Genomic DNA, 17,893 nt, shown 5'->3' with positions numbered 1-17,893 from the left:
TGAAATTTACCATCTTGATTTTTTGGAAGTTTTTTAAAATTCTTTTTTGTTTTTTAATATTAACAATGTTGTGTTGATTTCTGTCATACAGTGTACAGTTCAGTGCACTGAATAATGTTCTCAATATCATGCAACCATCACCACTGTCCAGCTGCAGAATATCTGTTTTCCAGCTTATTGAGGTGCAGCAGATGAATAAGACGGTACACATTTTAAGTGTGTGATGTGATGATTTGACAGCTCAGATGGTAAAGACTGTACCTGCGATGCAGGAGAACTGGGTTCAATCCCTGGGTTGGGAAGATCCCTGGGAGGAGGGGATGGCAACCCACTCCAGTATTCTTGCCTGGGGAAATCCCGTGGACATAGGAGCCTTGTGGGCTACAGTCCACAGGGTCACAAAGAGTCGGACACGACTGAGCACACACACACACACACACAGTATTCTCTGGGTCTTCTTTTGTTCTATTTTTAAGGCTGCTCAGAACAGCAAGGGGAATCTTAGTTCCCCAACCAGGGATTGAACCAGTGCCCCCGCTGGACTCCCCAGAAGGTCCCTTGTGTCCCAGTTTTAGACTGGTGAATTTCATAAGTGAATGATGGCACCCACCTAAGTTGTTTTCACTCACGCTGTTTCTCTGCTTAAGAGTAAACCTGAACGCTTGACTTCTTAGCAATTTTATTTTCTGAGAACAGTCCCTTCACACCATTTGCTTATTCTCTAATAGGATCTCTTTCTTTCCCCTTTATCAATTTGTAAACACCCTTTCTGTAAGGCAGGTATGAACCTCTTTTGTGTCATACTTGTTGAATATATTTTCTCTCTCTGTTACTTGTGCTTTCATTTTGGCCATTTCTTCTTTCCTTTTCTTTTTTTTTTTTTTTTAATATGTCGACCTTTTCATTTTCGTGGAGTGAAATCCTGAACTTGTTATTGTCATGTTTTTGGTGACTTAGCAAGGGCTCTCTCTAGAAAGATGGATACATACCCAATTCTACATTCTTCTAGTTTGTCCCAGAAGAATAGAACGATTTAAAATTCTCCACTTAGTAAATTACATTTAAACTTAAAAACACTTTTTAAGTTTTAAAATCCATTCATTAAAGACTATAGATTATCCTCCTCAAATTACTAAACAATTATCCTGGCCACTTTTATTGAATGACGATGTTGAAGATTTTTATCTTTTCAGCTAACTGGGAGTGACCTTTATTTATTTATTTTTTTGGGGGGAGTGACCTTTAAAAATAAATGATTGTAAATCAACTATACTCCAATACAAATTCTTTAAAGTGATTAAAAATGGGAGCACCCTCCTAGGTTACTCCCGATATAAAACTGGCTACACCTGGGTCTGTTCAAACTTACTTTAACTTTGCTGTTGTTGTTCAGTCGCTAAGTCGTGTCTGACCCTTTGGGACCCCGTAGACTGCAAGCACGCCAGGCCTCCCTGTCCCTCACTATCTCCCAGAGTTTGCCCAGGGTCATTTCCTTTTTAGCTTTATAAGATTTTAATATTTTGATGTGTGAGAGTGTTACTGCTTTCCTGATTACTCAGTAAAAGATCTTTTCCAGATCTTTCTTCTCATTGCTAGTTTTTTTTTTTTTCCCCCTTAGCTGGGTCTTCATGGCAATGCACAGGCTTCTCTCTAGTTGTGGTGCTCAGGTTCGGGAGTTGCAGTGGGCGACGTGTGGGCTTTCTTGCCTCGGGCCATGTGGAATCTGAATTCCCTGGTCAGGGATGGAACCTGCAACCTCTGCATTGGAAGGTGGGTTCTCAACCTCTGGACCACCAGGCAAGTCCCCTGACGCTGATTTAATTATTCTTTTAGACCAGTGGCTCTCAGTCAGTATTTTGCACCCCAGAGAACACTTGGCTGTGTCTGGAGACAGTTTTGGTCGTCACAAATGAGGTGATATAATGACATAGAGATCAACTGCTACTGCTACTGCTAAGTCACTTTAGTTGTGTCTGACTCTGTGAGACCCCATCCCTGGGATTCTCCAGGCAAGAACACTGGAGTGGGTTGCCATTTCCTTCTCCAATGCATAAAGGTGAAAAGTGAAAGTGAAGTCGCTCAGTCATGTCTGACTCTTCACGACCCCATGGACTGCAGCCTACCAGGCTCCTCCATCCATGGGATTTTCCAGGCAAGAGTACTGGAGTGGGGTGCCATTGCCTTCTCCGATAGAGACCAAGGATGTTGCTAAATATCCTATAATGCATAATACAGTCCTTGCAACAAAGAATGATCTAGCCCTAAATGTCTGTAAATCCTGAGGTTGAGAAACCCTTTTCTAGATGAATATCAGAATAATTTTCCTCTATTCTTTTAGGTACAGATTTTGATTTAAATTGGGTTTAGAAATTCTTTTTTTTTTTTGGAGGAGGAGGGATGGTCCTTAGACTATCCTTATTTTCTTATCGAGAAATAAACCCCCTTTTTTTGGCCATACCTTGTGGCATGTGATATATATATATATCTAAATCCCTGTGCTATACAGCGGAAATACACACACACATGCACATATATGCATACACATCCTTTTTTCATGTTCTTTTCCATTATGGTTTATCAGAGGATATTGAATACAGCTCCCTGTGTGATACAGTAGGACCTAGCTATTTATCCATCCTATATGTAATAGTTTGCAGTTGCTAATCCCCAACTCCTACTCCATCTGTCCTCCTTGGCAACTACTTATCTGTTTTTTATGTCTGTGAGTCTGGAAAACAGTTTTCTTTAAATTGTAATTTTTATATAATTTTTTCCACCTAGATTCAGGTAACTGTCACTCTCAGCCAATAGGAAAGAGTCCTGGACCTTGCCACAGTGAAAGGAACTGTTTCTGAGAAATAAAAAATATTTTATATGTGTTCCCTCTCATCTTTCATCTTTCTTGAAAACTACACTGGGAGGAAGGAAGGAGGCGAGAGACGCAAACATCACAGCGGTAAGACGTTCACATTAGTTGCCGGTACTCTCTTAATATTTTTTGTCTCATTCAGGACGAACAAACAGTTTGTCTCGGCAGCTTTTCCATCTCTTTAGCATTTTATTTGTTAAATTCAGCCACAATCTAAATTCTCTGAAGCTGGTTAAGATGAAGCCTCAATTTGGACAATGCATCAGAAACCAGGAGAAACCAATTACCCAAAAATTCCCAGGAGCTGGGACTTCCCTGGTGGTCCAGTGGCTAAGATTCTGCATCCCCAGTGGAGGGGCTCTGGTTCAATCCCTGGTCATGAAACTAGATCCCACGTGAAACTAAGAGTTTGCTTGCCACCACTATGACCCAGCACAACCAAATAAATAAATAAGTAAATATTAAAAATTCCCATGGGTTGCAGTTCAGTCGTGCTATAGATTTTGGAACATGTGGATTCAAGTGTGGGTGCAAAATGGGAATATGGAAGGGCCTGATGATTCAAAATCCATATCCACATCTATTGATAATGGAATGTCATTCAGCCATTAAAAAAATGAAGAACTAATCCTTTGGGCTGTGAGATCAAACCAGTCAATCCTAAAGGAAATCAACCCTGAATATCCATTTGGAAGGACTGATGATGAAGCTGAAGTTCCAACACCTTGGCCACCTGATGCGAAGAGCCAACTCATTGGAAAAGACCCTGATGCTGGGAAAGATTGAGGGCAAAAGGAGAAGGGGGTGACAGAGGATGAGATGTTTAGATAGCATCGCCAACTCAACAGGCATGAATTTGAGCAAATTCCGGGAGATAGTGAAACATAGTGAAGCCTGGTGCCTGTAGTCCATGGGGTCACAAAGGGTAGGACATGACTTAGTGACTGAACAACTAATCTACGCTACAATATGGATGAGCCTCGAGAACATTATGCTAAGTAGTGGAAGTCACAAAGTCACATAATATATGATCCTATTTATAGGAAATGTGCAGGATAGACAAATCCATGTAGGCAGAAATTAGATTAGCAGTTGCCAGGGGCTGAGGGGAGGGAGAATGAAGAGTGGTTGCTTACTGGGTATGGCGTTTCCGTTTGGGATGATGAAAAAAATTTGGAACAAGATAGTGGTAAAAGTTGTACAACATCATACTGAATGTCACTGAATTGTACACTTCAAGATGGTTTCAATGGTGAATTCTATATTATATATATTTTACTAAGATAAAAATGAAACAAAAACAATAGCCGGGTATATTTGACTAAGGGTCAAACATGGAGATTTTATGAATAACGGTGCTTTGTGGAAGTGTTGAAATAACCCCCCATGAGAACAGGACAGGCAGACATCAAGCTGTGTAAGTATAAGATGTCTGTTTTTATATCAATTTTCACACCCTGCCTTTATAGTCTCAAAGGAAAAATAAAACCCAGGAAAAAGCAGGAAGATACTGGAAGTTACTACAACTTGTCAGTGTAAATCATATGTGAGTGGAATCAGAGAAGAAAGAAAAGAGAAAGGACAAGGACATTTTGAAATATTTGAAGTGATGTGGCATTTTGAGGAGAATGGAAAAGTCTCGCTGTTTCTTGGGGGAAAAGTTAGTTAGGTTGCTTTCAGTCTTTGTTACAATGACTATCTTTGAGAATACTTCTTTTTACACCCATGGAGAATATTTGTGCAGCATCTAATTTCCTAGAGGTGAGACCAGTGGGAAAAAGCATCAATGCAATTTATATGCTGAAAGCCATTGCCAAATATACCCCCCTCGTTGGCTGAACTCATTTATACACTGGTTGTTTGTTTTTTTTTAATTTAAAAAATTTTTAAATAAAAAATTTAATATCATTAAAAAATATTTATTTGGCTGCACCGGGTTTTAGTTGAGAGATAAGAATCTAGTTGCAGCATGTGGGATTGAGTTCCCTGACCAGGGATTGAACTTGGGCTTTCTGCATTGGAGGAATGGAGTCTTAGCCCCTGGACCACCAGTGTTTATACCAGTGTTTATGTGCGTGCATTCTCACTAATCTTCACATTGTGTTACCATTTTCCTGACTGTTGGCAAACTCAGTTGAAAAAGACATGGGCATATCTCTATCTATGAAGAAAGTTGAACATCCTTTTATATATTTCAATATTTTTTGTGTTCCATCTTTTTTTTTCCTTTTCTTTTCAGTGGTCTGTCTTTGTGCCTATTCATGTCCTTTGCCATTTTTATTTTGGCAAATAAAAGTTTGGACTTTTTCTTCTCACTGAAAAAAATTAGTATTATGTATTATACATTATGTAACATGCCATAATGCATGCCCTTTATCTGTCACTTAAGTTGCATATGTTTTTCTCACTTTAAAAAATCTGAAGTTCGGTTTTACGCAGGATTTTATTTCACTATTCATATAACTCAATGTTTACATAGCCAGATTTGTTATTTTTAGATTTTAGATTTGCATCGTGCTTGAAGAGATGTTCCCTACTTTGCAATTATAAAACAAAATTTCCATATTGCAGAGTCTTATGCTTTCTTTTTTGAGCAGCTATGGAATTCATCAAATACATCTAAAAGTATTTATTTATTTGTTTGGCTGCTCCAGGTCTTAGTTGCAGCACTCTGGACCTTTGATCTTTGTTGCGGCATGCAGGATCTTTAGCTGTGTTATGTGGTATCTAGTTCCCTAAACAGGGATTGAACCTGGTCTCCCTGCATTGGGACCTTGTAGTCTTAGCTACTGAACCACCAGGGAAGTTTCATAAAAGACATTTTTAGTAGCATAGAGATGCTCATGTACCCTAAATCTATGAAAACGCTGATCTTGATGACTAGACCTCCTAGTGTTGAACCATCTTTGCCCTCCTGGCCCAAGTTCCACTTGATCCTGGTGTGGGTGTCATGTTCATGCAAGCTTCTGCCTGGTTCTGTTAGTAAATTCTCGCTGCTGGGTTTTTGCACTGCTAAAAGGCAGATCCATCTGTAGTTTCCCCCTCTATACTCCTAAATGTACTCTATTAAAGCAGGTTTCCATGACAACACAGGAGTCAGGATTTACACTGGGCTTCCTGCTTTAACATAACGGAAAACTTTAACATAACATAATGCAAGGTTGAGGGAGATTGTCCCAAAGGGACTTGCTAAAGGAAGACCCAGCAAGGTGGTGGTGGTGTCTCTCCAAGCCCTCCTCGATGCATAACAAAAGTACAGTATTTGGTGTTTATACTCATGAACCGTGAGATGATCTCTCTCTTTCCATCATGTCTTCAAGTATGGTATGTGTTTAAATGTCAGACCAAAGCCAACCTAAGATAAACAAAGCCAAACGAAAGTCCCAAGTGGTTTTTCAAAACTATTAAAGCTTTTATTAATAATTTTGACATGATGTCAGACTTCCTCAGTGGTAAAGAATCTGCCTGCCAATGCAGGAGACTTAGGAGATGTGGGTTGGATCCCTGGGTTGGGAAGATCCCCTGGAGGAAGGAACGGCAACCCACTCCAGTATTCTTGCCTGGAAAATCCAATGGACTGAGGAGCCTGGTGGGCTACAGTCCACGGGGTCACAAAGAGTCAGACACAACTGAGCAACTCAGTACACACTTGCACAGACGTCCAGAAAAGTTGCACAAATAGTGCAATTAATCTTATATACACATTTTTATCAGATTTACCAATTTTATCACACTTTAAAAAATCACACCTGCTTTGTTCTTTCTCTGTCTCTTTCTTTTTTTTCTGAACCATTTGAGAGTAAGTTGCAGATATTATGTTCCTTAACCCCTACATACTTCATTTGATGTTTATTACCTAAAGCCAAGGACATTCTGTTACATCACTTCAGTAAAAGGATCAAAATTAATATTGATACAGTATCACTGTGGAACTGATAGACTCTTTTCAATCTTCCCCAACTGTCCCAATAATTTATTTTATTACAAAAGAAAATCCAGGAGTAATTTTGATCATTTTGTTAAGCCATGTTTTTCTTCCATGAAGCTACCATTTTTCTTTTTTTGGACAAGTATGCTGCAGAGAGATACTTGCAGACCATAGAAATACCCCATTACTTTTCAAGCTTCCAACCATCACTTTTAGCGTTCATAGATGGCTCTTGCCAGAATCAATTATTTTGGAGATTAGCAAATGGTGATTTTTCTACTTCCACTCCAGTGCTTTTAAGAAAAGGCAGAGGTTGACTTTCATTTTTCACATCCTGGTATTTTTTGGGGGGCAGGGGAGGGAGGTAGCTTATAGAAGAAATAATGAGTTTTTTTTTTTTTTTTTTCCCCTGGAAGTGAAGGTGTCTTCATTTTCTCCCAATAAGTCACAACTATAATGATTCTTTTGACTTTATGCCTAACTTTATGTGGAGGTCTTGCATCCTGAAGGATTTCCAGAGGGCAGTATGTCCCTTGGAATTTTAGCAAATGCCACCTGCCTGAAATTGTTGGTGGCTTTTCAATCAGTTCAGTTCAGTTGCTCAGTTGTGTCCGATTCTTTGCGACCCCATGGACTGTAGCACGCCTGCCTCCTCTGTCCACGGGATTTTCCAGGCAAGAATACTGGAGTGGGTAGCCATTCCCTTCTCCAGGGGATCTTCCTGACCCAGGGATCCAACCTGGGTCTCCTACATTGCAGGCAGATTCTTTATTGTCTGAGCCACCAGGGAAGCCGACCCTTCGGTATAAACCCTTTAATGCATCCCTGTTGCTTTTAGGATAAAGGGTGTGTTGATGACAACCCTTACATGGTATATCCCTTCTAGTCTCGCCTACCAGCCCAGCCTCCCTCTTTTCTTTCTTTGCTCCAGCTACAGTGCCTGGCTCAGCTGTGAGGACCCTGGCCTGTCCTCTGGGCCTTTGCACATGCTGTTCCCTCCACCTGGAACACTTTCTTGATGCTTCCCTGGGCTGGCTCTGCCTCCTCAGATTTCAGTTCAAAATCACCTCTTTGGAGAATCCTCTGCCTCTCCCCGCCCCACCTTATAAAACATCTGATGTGTAACTTAATGGCTTTCTCCCCATGCTGGGTTGTGAGGTCTACAAGGAAATGAATGGTATTTATTTGGCTCCCTGCAAATCCCCACTGCTTACTGCATGTTGATTTTTCCACTCAACAAATATTTATTAAGCAATGGATATGTCAGTCACTGGGTGTAAAATACTGAACATGATGGACAGGATTTCTGCCTTCCTGGGAAGGGGTGAATACATACAATAAGTCAGAATTTCAAGACACCAGTGTGTTGTCCGGAACAGGAGCAGATGGAGCAAGGGAGAGGGAGTGTTTGCAAAGTGTGGTCAGGGAAGGCTCATCGGAACAGACAAGTGGAGCCAGACACCAGAGGGACGGGGAGGCAGGAATAGATTTGAGTTAGAAGAACAGTGGGCCCAGCTACTGGCAAACTAATATTTGTTTAATAGATGAAAGAAAGAATGAATGCCTTCAGCCAACCATTGTGCTGGGTGCTTTGGCATGCTTTATTTCCCCTGTGAGACTGTGTGTGTGCATGCGCATGCGTGCTCAGTCGTGTGTCTGTGTGTGTGTTTGTGTGTGTGTACGCATACCAGCTCAGTCATGTCAAACTCTTTGCGACTCCATGGACTGTAGCTTGCCAGGCTCCTCTATCCATGGGGTTTCCCAGGCAAGAATACTGGAGTGGGTTGCCATTTCCTCCTCCAGGGGATCTTCTTGACCCAGGGATCGAACCTGCATCTCCTGCATTGGTGGGCAAATTCTTTAGCACTGAGCCACCTGGGAACCCCTTACAACTCACCAAATCTGACCTGCAGGTATCCTTACATGCATCATACAGATGAGGCCCATCGAGAGAGAGTAAAATTACTCATTCAAGGCCGCACCGGAAATCCTAAGTGGAGGGACCAGATTCTCACTCGGTTCTGGCTTTTCTGTACTTAAGGCCCCTCTTTGGCAAGGCGGGGTGGCCGCAGTCGTGTGACCGACATTCAAACACACATGGACTCTGGGTCTGCGTATTGAAAATGGGGTGTGTCCACCTGTGTCCCACACAAGATTTCCAGCGCCTGGTTTGCACTTTTTTTTTTTTTTTTGAGAGTTTCTACACTTTCTCCAAGGGGTCATTTCTCCACCTTGAACCACGCATCGTGCGCAGGGGCCCAGACTACCGAATACTTGAGCGCACACGGCACGCGCGTGCACGTGGCTGTCCCCAGGGGCCTGGCTCTGGGCGCGTGCACGTGGCTGTCCCCAGGGGCCTGGCTCTGGGCGCGTGCACGTGGCTGTCCCCAGGGGCCTGGCTCTGGGCGGGCGGCGCACTCGGGTAGGACATCTGGGGCGCTCGAGGGCCATCCTCACTGGCCAGACTGTGACGAGGGGGAGGTGAACGCAGCACTTAAGGGAGTACCAAAAAGCCGAGGAACTACGATAAACAAGATTTTAATGCAATATTTAAAAAAAATGAATTTTCCGAAGTCCCGCGAAGAACAAACTAGCAAAATGTTTTAAACACGGAATCCGACTTGCTGAGTTGGTCAATCTGGGGCGCTCCCGGGCTCTGAGACAGGAGCCCTGGGGCTGTACGGGGCACTGGGGCTGGGCAGGGATCTGGGGCGCCCCCTCGGCTAGGGCGCGACGGGGGCCTCCAGCGCGGGGCCCAGGATAGGGAGACTGGCGGGCGGGCGGGCGGGGCGGCGCCTCCCCCCTGCCCGTCCTCCTTCCACCCCTCTCGGGCCTCTGCCGGGCGCCGAGTCCCTTCCGAGCCCAGATCCGCGCCGCCTTTTCCCGCGGCCCGAACGGGGCCCAGCTGACGGGCCGCGTTGTTTACGGGCCGAGCAGCCCTGGCTCCCGCCGCCCGCCCGCCACCCGCCAGCCCAGGTGCCCGCCCGCCTGTCCGCACGTCCGTTTGTCCGCGCGTCCGAAGATCGGAGCTCCGGAGCGCTCGGGGCCAAGAGCCTAGAGTCAGGGGGGGCGCAGCGCGGGGCTCTGGGCCCTAAGATCGTCGGGACGGGGGCCCGGGCCGCGGGGGCCCGGAGTCGGGACCGTCTCCACCCGGCCGCACTGCCGGATTCGTAGCGGCGGAGGCCGCGCGCCCCTCCCGGGGCCGTTTCTAGAGCCCTCCCGGGCGCAGGCTGCGGGACCTTGGGCGGCCCGCGTGGAAGAGAAGGACGCGCGACCCCCAGCGCCTCTGGGGCGGCCGCTTCGGAGCATGCACCCCGCCGGCCAGCGCCTCGCGCTCTGAAATTTCGGCACCCCGCGCTCCCGCAGCCATGGGCGCCGGGGGCCGGCGGGGGGCGGCAGCCGTGCTGCTGATGGTGGTCGTCGCCGCGCTGCTGGTGGGCGCCGCGGGCCACCTGTACCCTGGAGAGGGTGAGTCTGGGGGGTCCCGGGGTGGGCGGGAAGCCGCGCGGGTGGGGAGAGGACCCTTTGCCAAAATGGAACCACCCCCCGTTGTGGACGGAGTGCCGTCCTCTGTCGGAGGGCGGGTGGCCCGGACAGTTTCTCCGGCCTCGCGGGGGGCGGGAAGCCGCTGACCTTGGCCTTTGCCCGCTTGGGCTCGAGGCTCCACGACCCGCAAGCGGGCCCCGGGCTGGAGGAACCTTGCCCTAGTGCCCGCCCCTCCGCGGGCGCCTCTCCCGAGAGCGCTCCTCGAACCCCCGTGTCTGGGCCTCTCCGAGCCCACCACCTGGCTCCAGAGACGGGACACGCGTCCTCTCTGGGTCGCCTCCGAGAAGTGGGGTCATCGGACACTCTCGGACAGCCAGATGCCCCGGGCACAGACGGTTTGGAGTGACTGACTGAAGGCAGGGTGGTCCCTTGGGATCCCAGCAGCTTGGTGACGCTCCCCCAGGGGGCGAGGAATTGTAGAACCCGCCCCTTTCTTTCTGGTATCTAGGCCCACGGCTACCCCTGACTTCAGTTCCATGTTTATACTCTGGAATTCTGTTTCCAGATGTCAGAGGCAAGCTCTAGCCCTTGGCAACAGCGCAACTGTAGTAGCAGTAATGTCGGCTTTTATGATTATTATAGCTAGGGTTACCAGATGCCTTGGGCTGGCCGGTCTTAACTCTCCGGATCTCTGCCGCAGCCCGTGGAGGCCGATACTGTTGTTGGTCCATTTCACAGAGGCGTAAACTGAGGCTCAGGAAGGACACAGAATTCACTTGCCCCAGAATCAGAGCTAGAGAGAAGACAAACCTCTCTGGTGGTGCCAGGGCCCAGGGCTCTGCCCAGCTGCCCATGCCCCAGGAGCCCCTGGTAACCTCCCTCCTCCACCCCTTTACCTGTCGGCTGGGCAGGTCTCTAACCTGGGGTCAGCCCAGCACCCTGCCCCCCACCTCCCTTCTCAAGTCTCCCTCATGAGTCCCTGGGCTGGGGAGAGGGGGCAAGTCCCAGCATTTTCCCTGGGCTTGACAGCAGGTCTTTCTGGCTGCAGGTCAAGGATGGAAAATCCTTGAAGAGAATATAACTGGGGTTTCCCACCATGATGGCGGAGGCCCTGCTTTCAAAATATGTGTTGGGTTACTTCTTCAGATTTCTCCATAAAAGGAAATCAGTCCCGATGAGGAAGGGGTCGGGCAGGGAAGGAGCAGAAGTTCCTGAGTTGCCTGTAGGTGAGTGGGGATGCACGAGAAAGCACTTGGGGGCTCTGGAGTTGACAAACCGGGTTTGTGGAGCACCTCTGCCAATTAGGCAAGGTCTCCAGGCGCCCGAGTGCCTGGTATACAGTGGGTGCTCCTCCAAGGAAGGAGAGCAGTGGATTTAAAAAAAGACAAAAACCCAGACCAGCTGTTAGATCTGTATCAGGCTTTGCACGCCCATGCGCATGTGTGTCTGTGTGTGCGTGCACACCTGTATATGTATGTGGTTCCTTGCTCCTCTGTTCCTGGTAGCTTTAGTAATTAATGGTGGATTTGTGCCTGGGCTGGCTTTCCTGGTGGCTCAGATGGTAAAGAATCTGCCTGGAGGAACCTGGGTTTCATCCCTGGATCTGGAAGATCCCCTGGAGAGGAGAATGGCTATCCACTTCAGTGTTCTTGCCTGGAGAATCTCATGGACAGAGGAGCCTGGTGGGCTACAGTCCATGGGGTCCCAAAGAGTCCGATACGACTGAACGACTTTCACTTTCAGGGGTCAGTGGATGGATTTACCACTTCTTACATGTATATAGTTTCCACGAGGGAGAGGCTTATGTTTCTCTTGTTCACTGCCACAGTTCCAGAGCCTAGAGCAGTCCCTGACACCTAGTAGATGTTTGATAAATTTATTTATTTTGACTGTGCTAGGTCTTCATTGCTGTGCTGGGCTTTTCTCTAGGTGTGATGATCGAGGCTACTCTCTAGTTGCTGTGCACGGGCTTCTCATTCTGGTGGCTTCTCTTATTGTGGAGCCCGGGCCCTAGGGCACGCGCGGGCTTCAGTAGCTGTGGCACATGTGCTCAATACTTGTGGCTCCCTGGCCCTAGAGCACAGGCTTAGTAGCTGTGGCACTCGGGCTTAGCTGCTCTGCAGCACGTGGGATCTTCCCGCACCAGAGATCGAACCCCTGTCCTCAGCATTGGCAGGCGGATTCATCACCCTTGGACCACCAGGGAAGTCCTAAATATTTGTTCTAGATTCAACTCCTATCCTTCCTGTTCTCCGTAGGAGTCCAGGTCATGTCTCCTTTATTCTCCAGATAAAACCTAACTAACACAAATATAAGCAAAGGCTCCGCAGGTGCTATTCTACACACTCTGCATTGATAATCTCGATTAATGCTCACCACAGCACTCTGAGGCAAGGTTTATTATCCATTTCGAAGGTGAGGAACTTGGATGAGGTGGCAGTGGTGAGATGAGAACCCCAGTTTGTTAATAAAAGGTTTCTTAACAGAAGGTTCTTCTTGGGACTCTGAGCCTCCCCGCCCCAACTCCTGTGGTATAAAGGTTAACAAAATACTCTCAAATAAATGACATGTGATGCTCTTCGGAGGTTTGGGGAGGGGCGAGGAACTTTCCGGATTGTTGGTTAATCTCCAGCAGCAAGCAGTGTGGCATTCTGTCTGGGGTGGGGGTGGGGTCAAGGGAGATCAGTGGGATTTTGAAGGACTGAGGACTCTATCCTCGACATCACGTGGGATGTGCCAGCCCACTTCATCCCCCCCCTGTGGAGTCTCTGTGGCTTGGCTGAAATGGGCAGTGGTTTTCCCTCCCATGTCTCCTTGGGTTGACCCACTCTGGCCCGAGATGACCCAGAAGCACCGCGAAGTCAGAGAATGAAGGCAAAGTGGGATTAATTATAGTGGAAACCGAATCTTGGCGGGGGCAGTGAATTGATGAGTTGAGGTGCTAGATGTTGCTTTTGGATCCCCCTTACCTCTCGAGGGTGGAATCTGATGTTTCTCTTGTGGGTTTTCTGGTGCACTTTGGGACCCTCAGAGCAGAACTTCTGCTCTCTGGGTCAGTTCTATGAGGTTCTTCCTAGTCTTTGCTTCCTTCCTGATGACCTGACCCTCGACCCTGCCCTGCAAATTCATAGAGGTCACTGGGGGTGAGCCTCACCCTGAGGGCCCCCACCTCACTCCACTTCCTCGTTGACATCCTTTATTTTTTGGCTAGAATAGCCTTCTCAATTTCCGTGCTCTTGATCTATGAGGTTGGATGGTTCTTGGTTGCAGGGGGCTGTCTTGTGTATCTTAAGATGTTGCACACCGTCTGTGGTCTCTGACCTGTAGCAATGCCCCTCTCCAAGTCGTGACCACCAAAAAGTGTCTCCAGACACCACCAGCTGTCCTCAGAGTTGAGAACCACTGCTTTTGGTGCTAGTGGTAAAGAACCTACCTGCCAATGCAGGAGACACATATGCGATGTGGGTTCAATCCCTGGGTCAGGAAGATCCCCTGGAGGAAGGCATGGCAACCTGCTCCAGTATGCTTGCCTGGGAAATCCCATGGACAGAAGATGCTGGCAAGCTACAGTCGATGGGGTCATAAACAGTCAGACACGACTGAAGTGACTTAGTATGCAGGACACTTATCCACTTAGGTCCCCTCCTCTCTCCCCTCTGTTCAGGGATCTCCATCAGCCCAGGAGCCTTTTCTTTTCAGCCTATAAACACTCAATATTCCCCAGGGCCTGGCTACCCACCACCCACCTTTTGCCTTCCTCTGTCAAGCCTTCCCCAGCCGCTGATGGGCACTCATCACCCTTGCTCTCTCACCTTTCACCCACTGCTCTACCCACAGCATCTGGCTTGTGTTTCCATTGCTTCGCCCATGGTGCTAGCAAAAGTCCTTCCTCACCTCCCAGTGGCAGCCTCACCCTAGTTGACATCTCTGGGTTTTGCCTCCCCTCTCCTGATGAGTTTTCACCTGAACCTGGCTCCTCCCATCCTCTCTCTTCTTTTCCTCTGCTCCTTTTCCGGGCTGTTATTATCTTTAGTCTTCATCGAGGGCCATTCCCTACTCTGACTCTCTCTCTCACGCTCACTTTTTAATTTATATGCGGTCAAAGTCTTTAGAACAGGGGTCAAACCCTGCCCGCCCACGCCTGTTTTTGTAAATAAAGTTTTATTGGCATGCCGCCATGCCCATCGGTTCACGCATCCTCTAAGGCTGCTTTTGTGCTCTAAGGGCAGAGTTGAACGGTTGCGATCGCGTGGCTCCCAACAATATTTACACTTGGGCCCTTTCCAGAGAAAGTTTGCCGACTCTGGATTTAGAACAAACTCCTCGAGGATCGTTATGACATGCCTCATAGCTTGTGTGGTCTCTGGTTCGACTTTGAATGAATCAAGTTAAATGAAGTTCCCGGGAAAAACACCGTGTTTTCCCCTTTACAGAGAAAGCCTTATTAAAGAAACTGATACCGTTTGCTGTGCTGAATGTATGGGTTCTGATGGTGAGAAAATAACTGATGTTCCTTCTTTGGGTGTGTGTGTGTGTGAGAGATCTTTGGATTTATTTGTTTAAACGGTCTTCTTGGTATTGAATGAGGACTCTGTGCTATCCGCCCTGTCTCTAGTGCCAGAGAAAGTGGTATCTGCAGGGAGATACCACTTGAGGGGCCTCTTGAGAACCCCTTATGTAAATTTCTATGAAGAACACAGTGGGAGTGACTTGGTTTATGTTTTGCAATTGGACCATATTTATGGTTTTTAAATTAAAATAATAACTGCCTTCTCATTGCAAAAAAAAAATTGCACAAGTTTAGAGGGGGAAAAATAAAAGTTCCCTTTCGCCCCTAAAACCATTGTGTTTCTGTCTTGGGAGATGACTATGCTTTGTTTGGACTTCCCAGGTGGCTCAGTGGCAAAGAATGCACCTGCCAATGCAGGAGACACAGGTTTGATCCCTGGGTCCAGAAGATGCCCTGGAGAAGGAAATGGCAACCTACTCCAGTATTCTTGCCTAGATAATCCCACGGACAGAGGAGCCTGGCGGGTTACAGTCCCCTGGGGTCACAAAGAGTCAGATATGACTGAGCTTATACATGCACACATGCACACCACACACACATACACAGGGGCGTGTGGTATTTTGGTGTGTATCTTTTTGTTTTGTTTTAAATATTTATTTATTTATTTGGCTGCTACAGGTCTTAGTTGTGGTGTATGGGCTTCTCTCTAGTTGTGGCAGGTGGGCTCCAGAGCCGGGTGGTTCAGTGGTTGTGGCACATGGGCATGGTTGGCCAGCAGCATGTGGAATCTTAGTTCTCCCGACCAGGGATCAAACCTGCATCCCCTGCACTGGAAGGCAGATTCTTAACCAGTGGACCTCCAGGGAAGTCCCTGTTTGGTGTGGATCTTTAAATATTTTTATTATTAAAATGGTGGTACAGTAAATCTGACTTTTTGTGTGTGTGTACAGTTTTTGCATTTTAACCCCTGCGTAGAATTGTGTAGCTGTCCCCATAGTTAGGACACAGAAGTGTCCCATCTACCACCACCCAAACTCCTTCTAGCCACCCCTTTATCATTATGCCATCCCTACCTCAAATCCCTGGCAACACTTGGCATCCCTATAGTTTTCGCTAGACTTTTAAAAGTGTCTTAATTCCTGTGACTTCCCTGGTGGTCCAGTGTCTAAGACTCCATAGTCCCAGTGCAAGGGGCCTAGGTTTGATCCCTGGTCAGGGACTTAAGATCCTGCATGCTGTAACCAAACATCCCACAAGCCACAATTAAGACCCAGGGCAGCCAAATAAATGAATAAATATTTTTAATAAGTATCCTATAATTGAGTCAATAGTCTTAAGCTTGAAAACTTCAGTACTCATAAGATTCTCATTTTTTCTGGATTCCATATTTGTGAATTCAACTGTTTGTGAACATTTATTTGGCTTCCCTGGTGGCTCAGATGGTAAAGAATCCACCTGCAATGTGGGAGACCTGGGTTCAATCCCTGAGTTGGGAAGATATGGAGGAGGGCATGGCAACCCACTCCAGTATTCTTGTCTGGAGAATCTCCATGGACAGAGGAGCCTGGCGGGCTATAGTCCATGGGGTCGCAAAGAGTCAGACACAACTGAGTGACTAAGCACAGTACAGCACATTTGTAATTCCAAAATAAATACTCAGAGCTTTAATGGTTACTCCTGACCATGCACCAGGAGGCACAGGTGGCAAAAAATTGGGATCATCTGACAGGCATGTTCCAGCTCAGATCAAACAAGGTGACATCTTGCCTTCTCGTTGCATCTCTCCTGTTGTGGATTCATAAATCCCCAAGGATTACAACATCCTTAAAATTTTTTTAATTGAAGTATACTTGGTTCACAATGCTGTGTTAGTTTCCGTGTACAGCAAAGTAATTCAGTTCTATATATGTGCACATTTGTTGTTCAGTCACTCCATCGTGTCCAACTCTTTGCAACCCCATGGACTGTAGCCCACTAGGCTCCTCTGTCCGTGGGATTTCCCAGGCAAGAATCCTGGAGTGGGTTGCCATTTCCTCCTCCAGGGGATCTTCCTGACCCGGGGATCAAACCCGCATCTCCTGCATTGGCAGGTGGATTCTTTACCACTGAGCCAGCTGGGAAGCCCTTGAGAGAGGAGAGATGGCAGAGGGCCCCTGGCCTGTGTTTCAAGGAGCAGGGAGGTCCACCTGTGTTCTGCTGACCCCGGCGCTGAGCCATTCCCCAGTGGCTGTCGGGGCTTCTAGAAAAGTATTTTGTTTCCAGCAGCGTGAGGTTCGTTCTGTGTTGCCCAGTGCAGACTGGCTATGAGTTCCAGTTGGAGTTCAAGGCAGACTGATGAGGATTAAAATTTGATGTCAAATCGGAGCCTTTCTTTCAATTCGTTCAGGGGATGGTGCCCCATCAGGATGAGAAGGTACCTTCTGTTCCATGTTCAGGAAGAGCAGGCTGTTACCAGGAGGTGCTTGCTTCTCTCCCATGCCTTTGTGAGAAGGTGGAAAACGTAGGTACTTTCGAAAAACTGTGTTTTATATTAAGAGTGTGGGAAAAGGTAGTGGTTGGACACATAGGGATAAAGAAAGCAGGGCGCCCCCTGTTTTCTGATGGCCTGTCTGTGACTTCTAGTTGCTCATCTGTTTCCTTGCAGGAGGTCAGAAAACGGATAAATTCTCACTGAGACTTTTCTTCCTAATTATATTCAGTTACACGGTATTGAAGACATCTGCTACTTTTTTTGTCCTTGTTGTTGTTGCAAGACTTCCCTTGGTTTTCTTTTTGAAAAATTTGTTATTTATTTTTGACTGCACTGGGTCTTCATTGTTGCATGTGGGCTACTCTCTAGTTGCAGTGCGCTGACCTCTCATCGAAGCAGCTTCTCTAGTTGCGGAGCACAGGCTCTGGGGTATGCAAGCTTCTGCAGTTGCAACCCTCAGGTTCAGTAGTTGCTGCACGGCACGTGGGATCTTCCCGGACCAGGGATAAATCTGGGTCCCCTGCATTGGCAGGCTGATTCCAAGAAAGTCCCAAGACTTCTCTTGGTATTTTTTCTGGTGTCTTTTGTGGCATCATCTGTATACAGGAGGCAGGACTCTTGAAATGGCAT

General features: G+C 47.1%; 1 protein-coding gene across 6 annotated transcripts in view; it reads left to right on the top strand.

Annotated features, from left to right (window-relative positions):
* The first annotated feature begins 9,754 nt into the window (after nt 1–9,754).
* The window catches only part of INSR (insulin receptor), a 142,183-nt gene continuing 134,044 nt past the window's right edge, over nt 9,755–17,893 (top strand). For 4 of the 6 annotated variants that reach the window (XM_061150405.1, XM_061150403.1, XM_061150401.1 and 1 more), the window contains exon 1: nt 9,756–10,265. In XM_061150405.1, the coding sequence (XP_061006388.1) occupies nt 10,166–10,265 (100 nt within the window). In that variant the 5' untranslated portion in view covers nt 9,756–10,165. Of the gene's footprint in view, nt 10,266–17,893 lie in introns of all 6 variants that reach the window. The other 2 variants (XM_061150402.1, XM_061150404.1) reach the window with 2 other exon arrangements.

Source organism: Dama dama, chromosome 9 (assembly GCF_033118175.1).
Source record: "Dama dama isolate Ldn47 chromosome 9, ASM3311817v1, whole genome shotgun sequence".
Taxonomy (NCBI): Eukaryota; Metazoa; Chordata; class Mammalia; order Artiodactyla; family Cervidae; genus Dama; species Dama dama.
The sequence above is the reverse complement of the archived record's forward strand: the minus strand, read 5'-3'. Positions and strand labels throughout refer to the sequence as shown.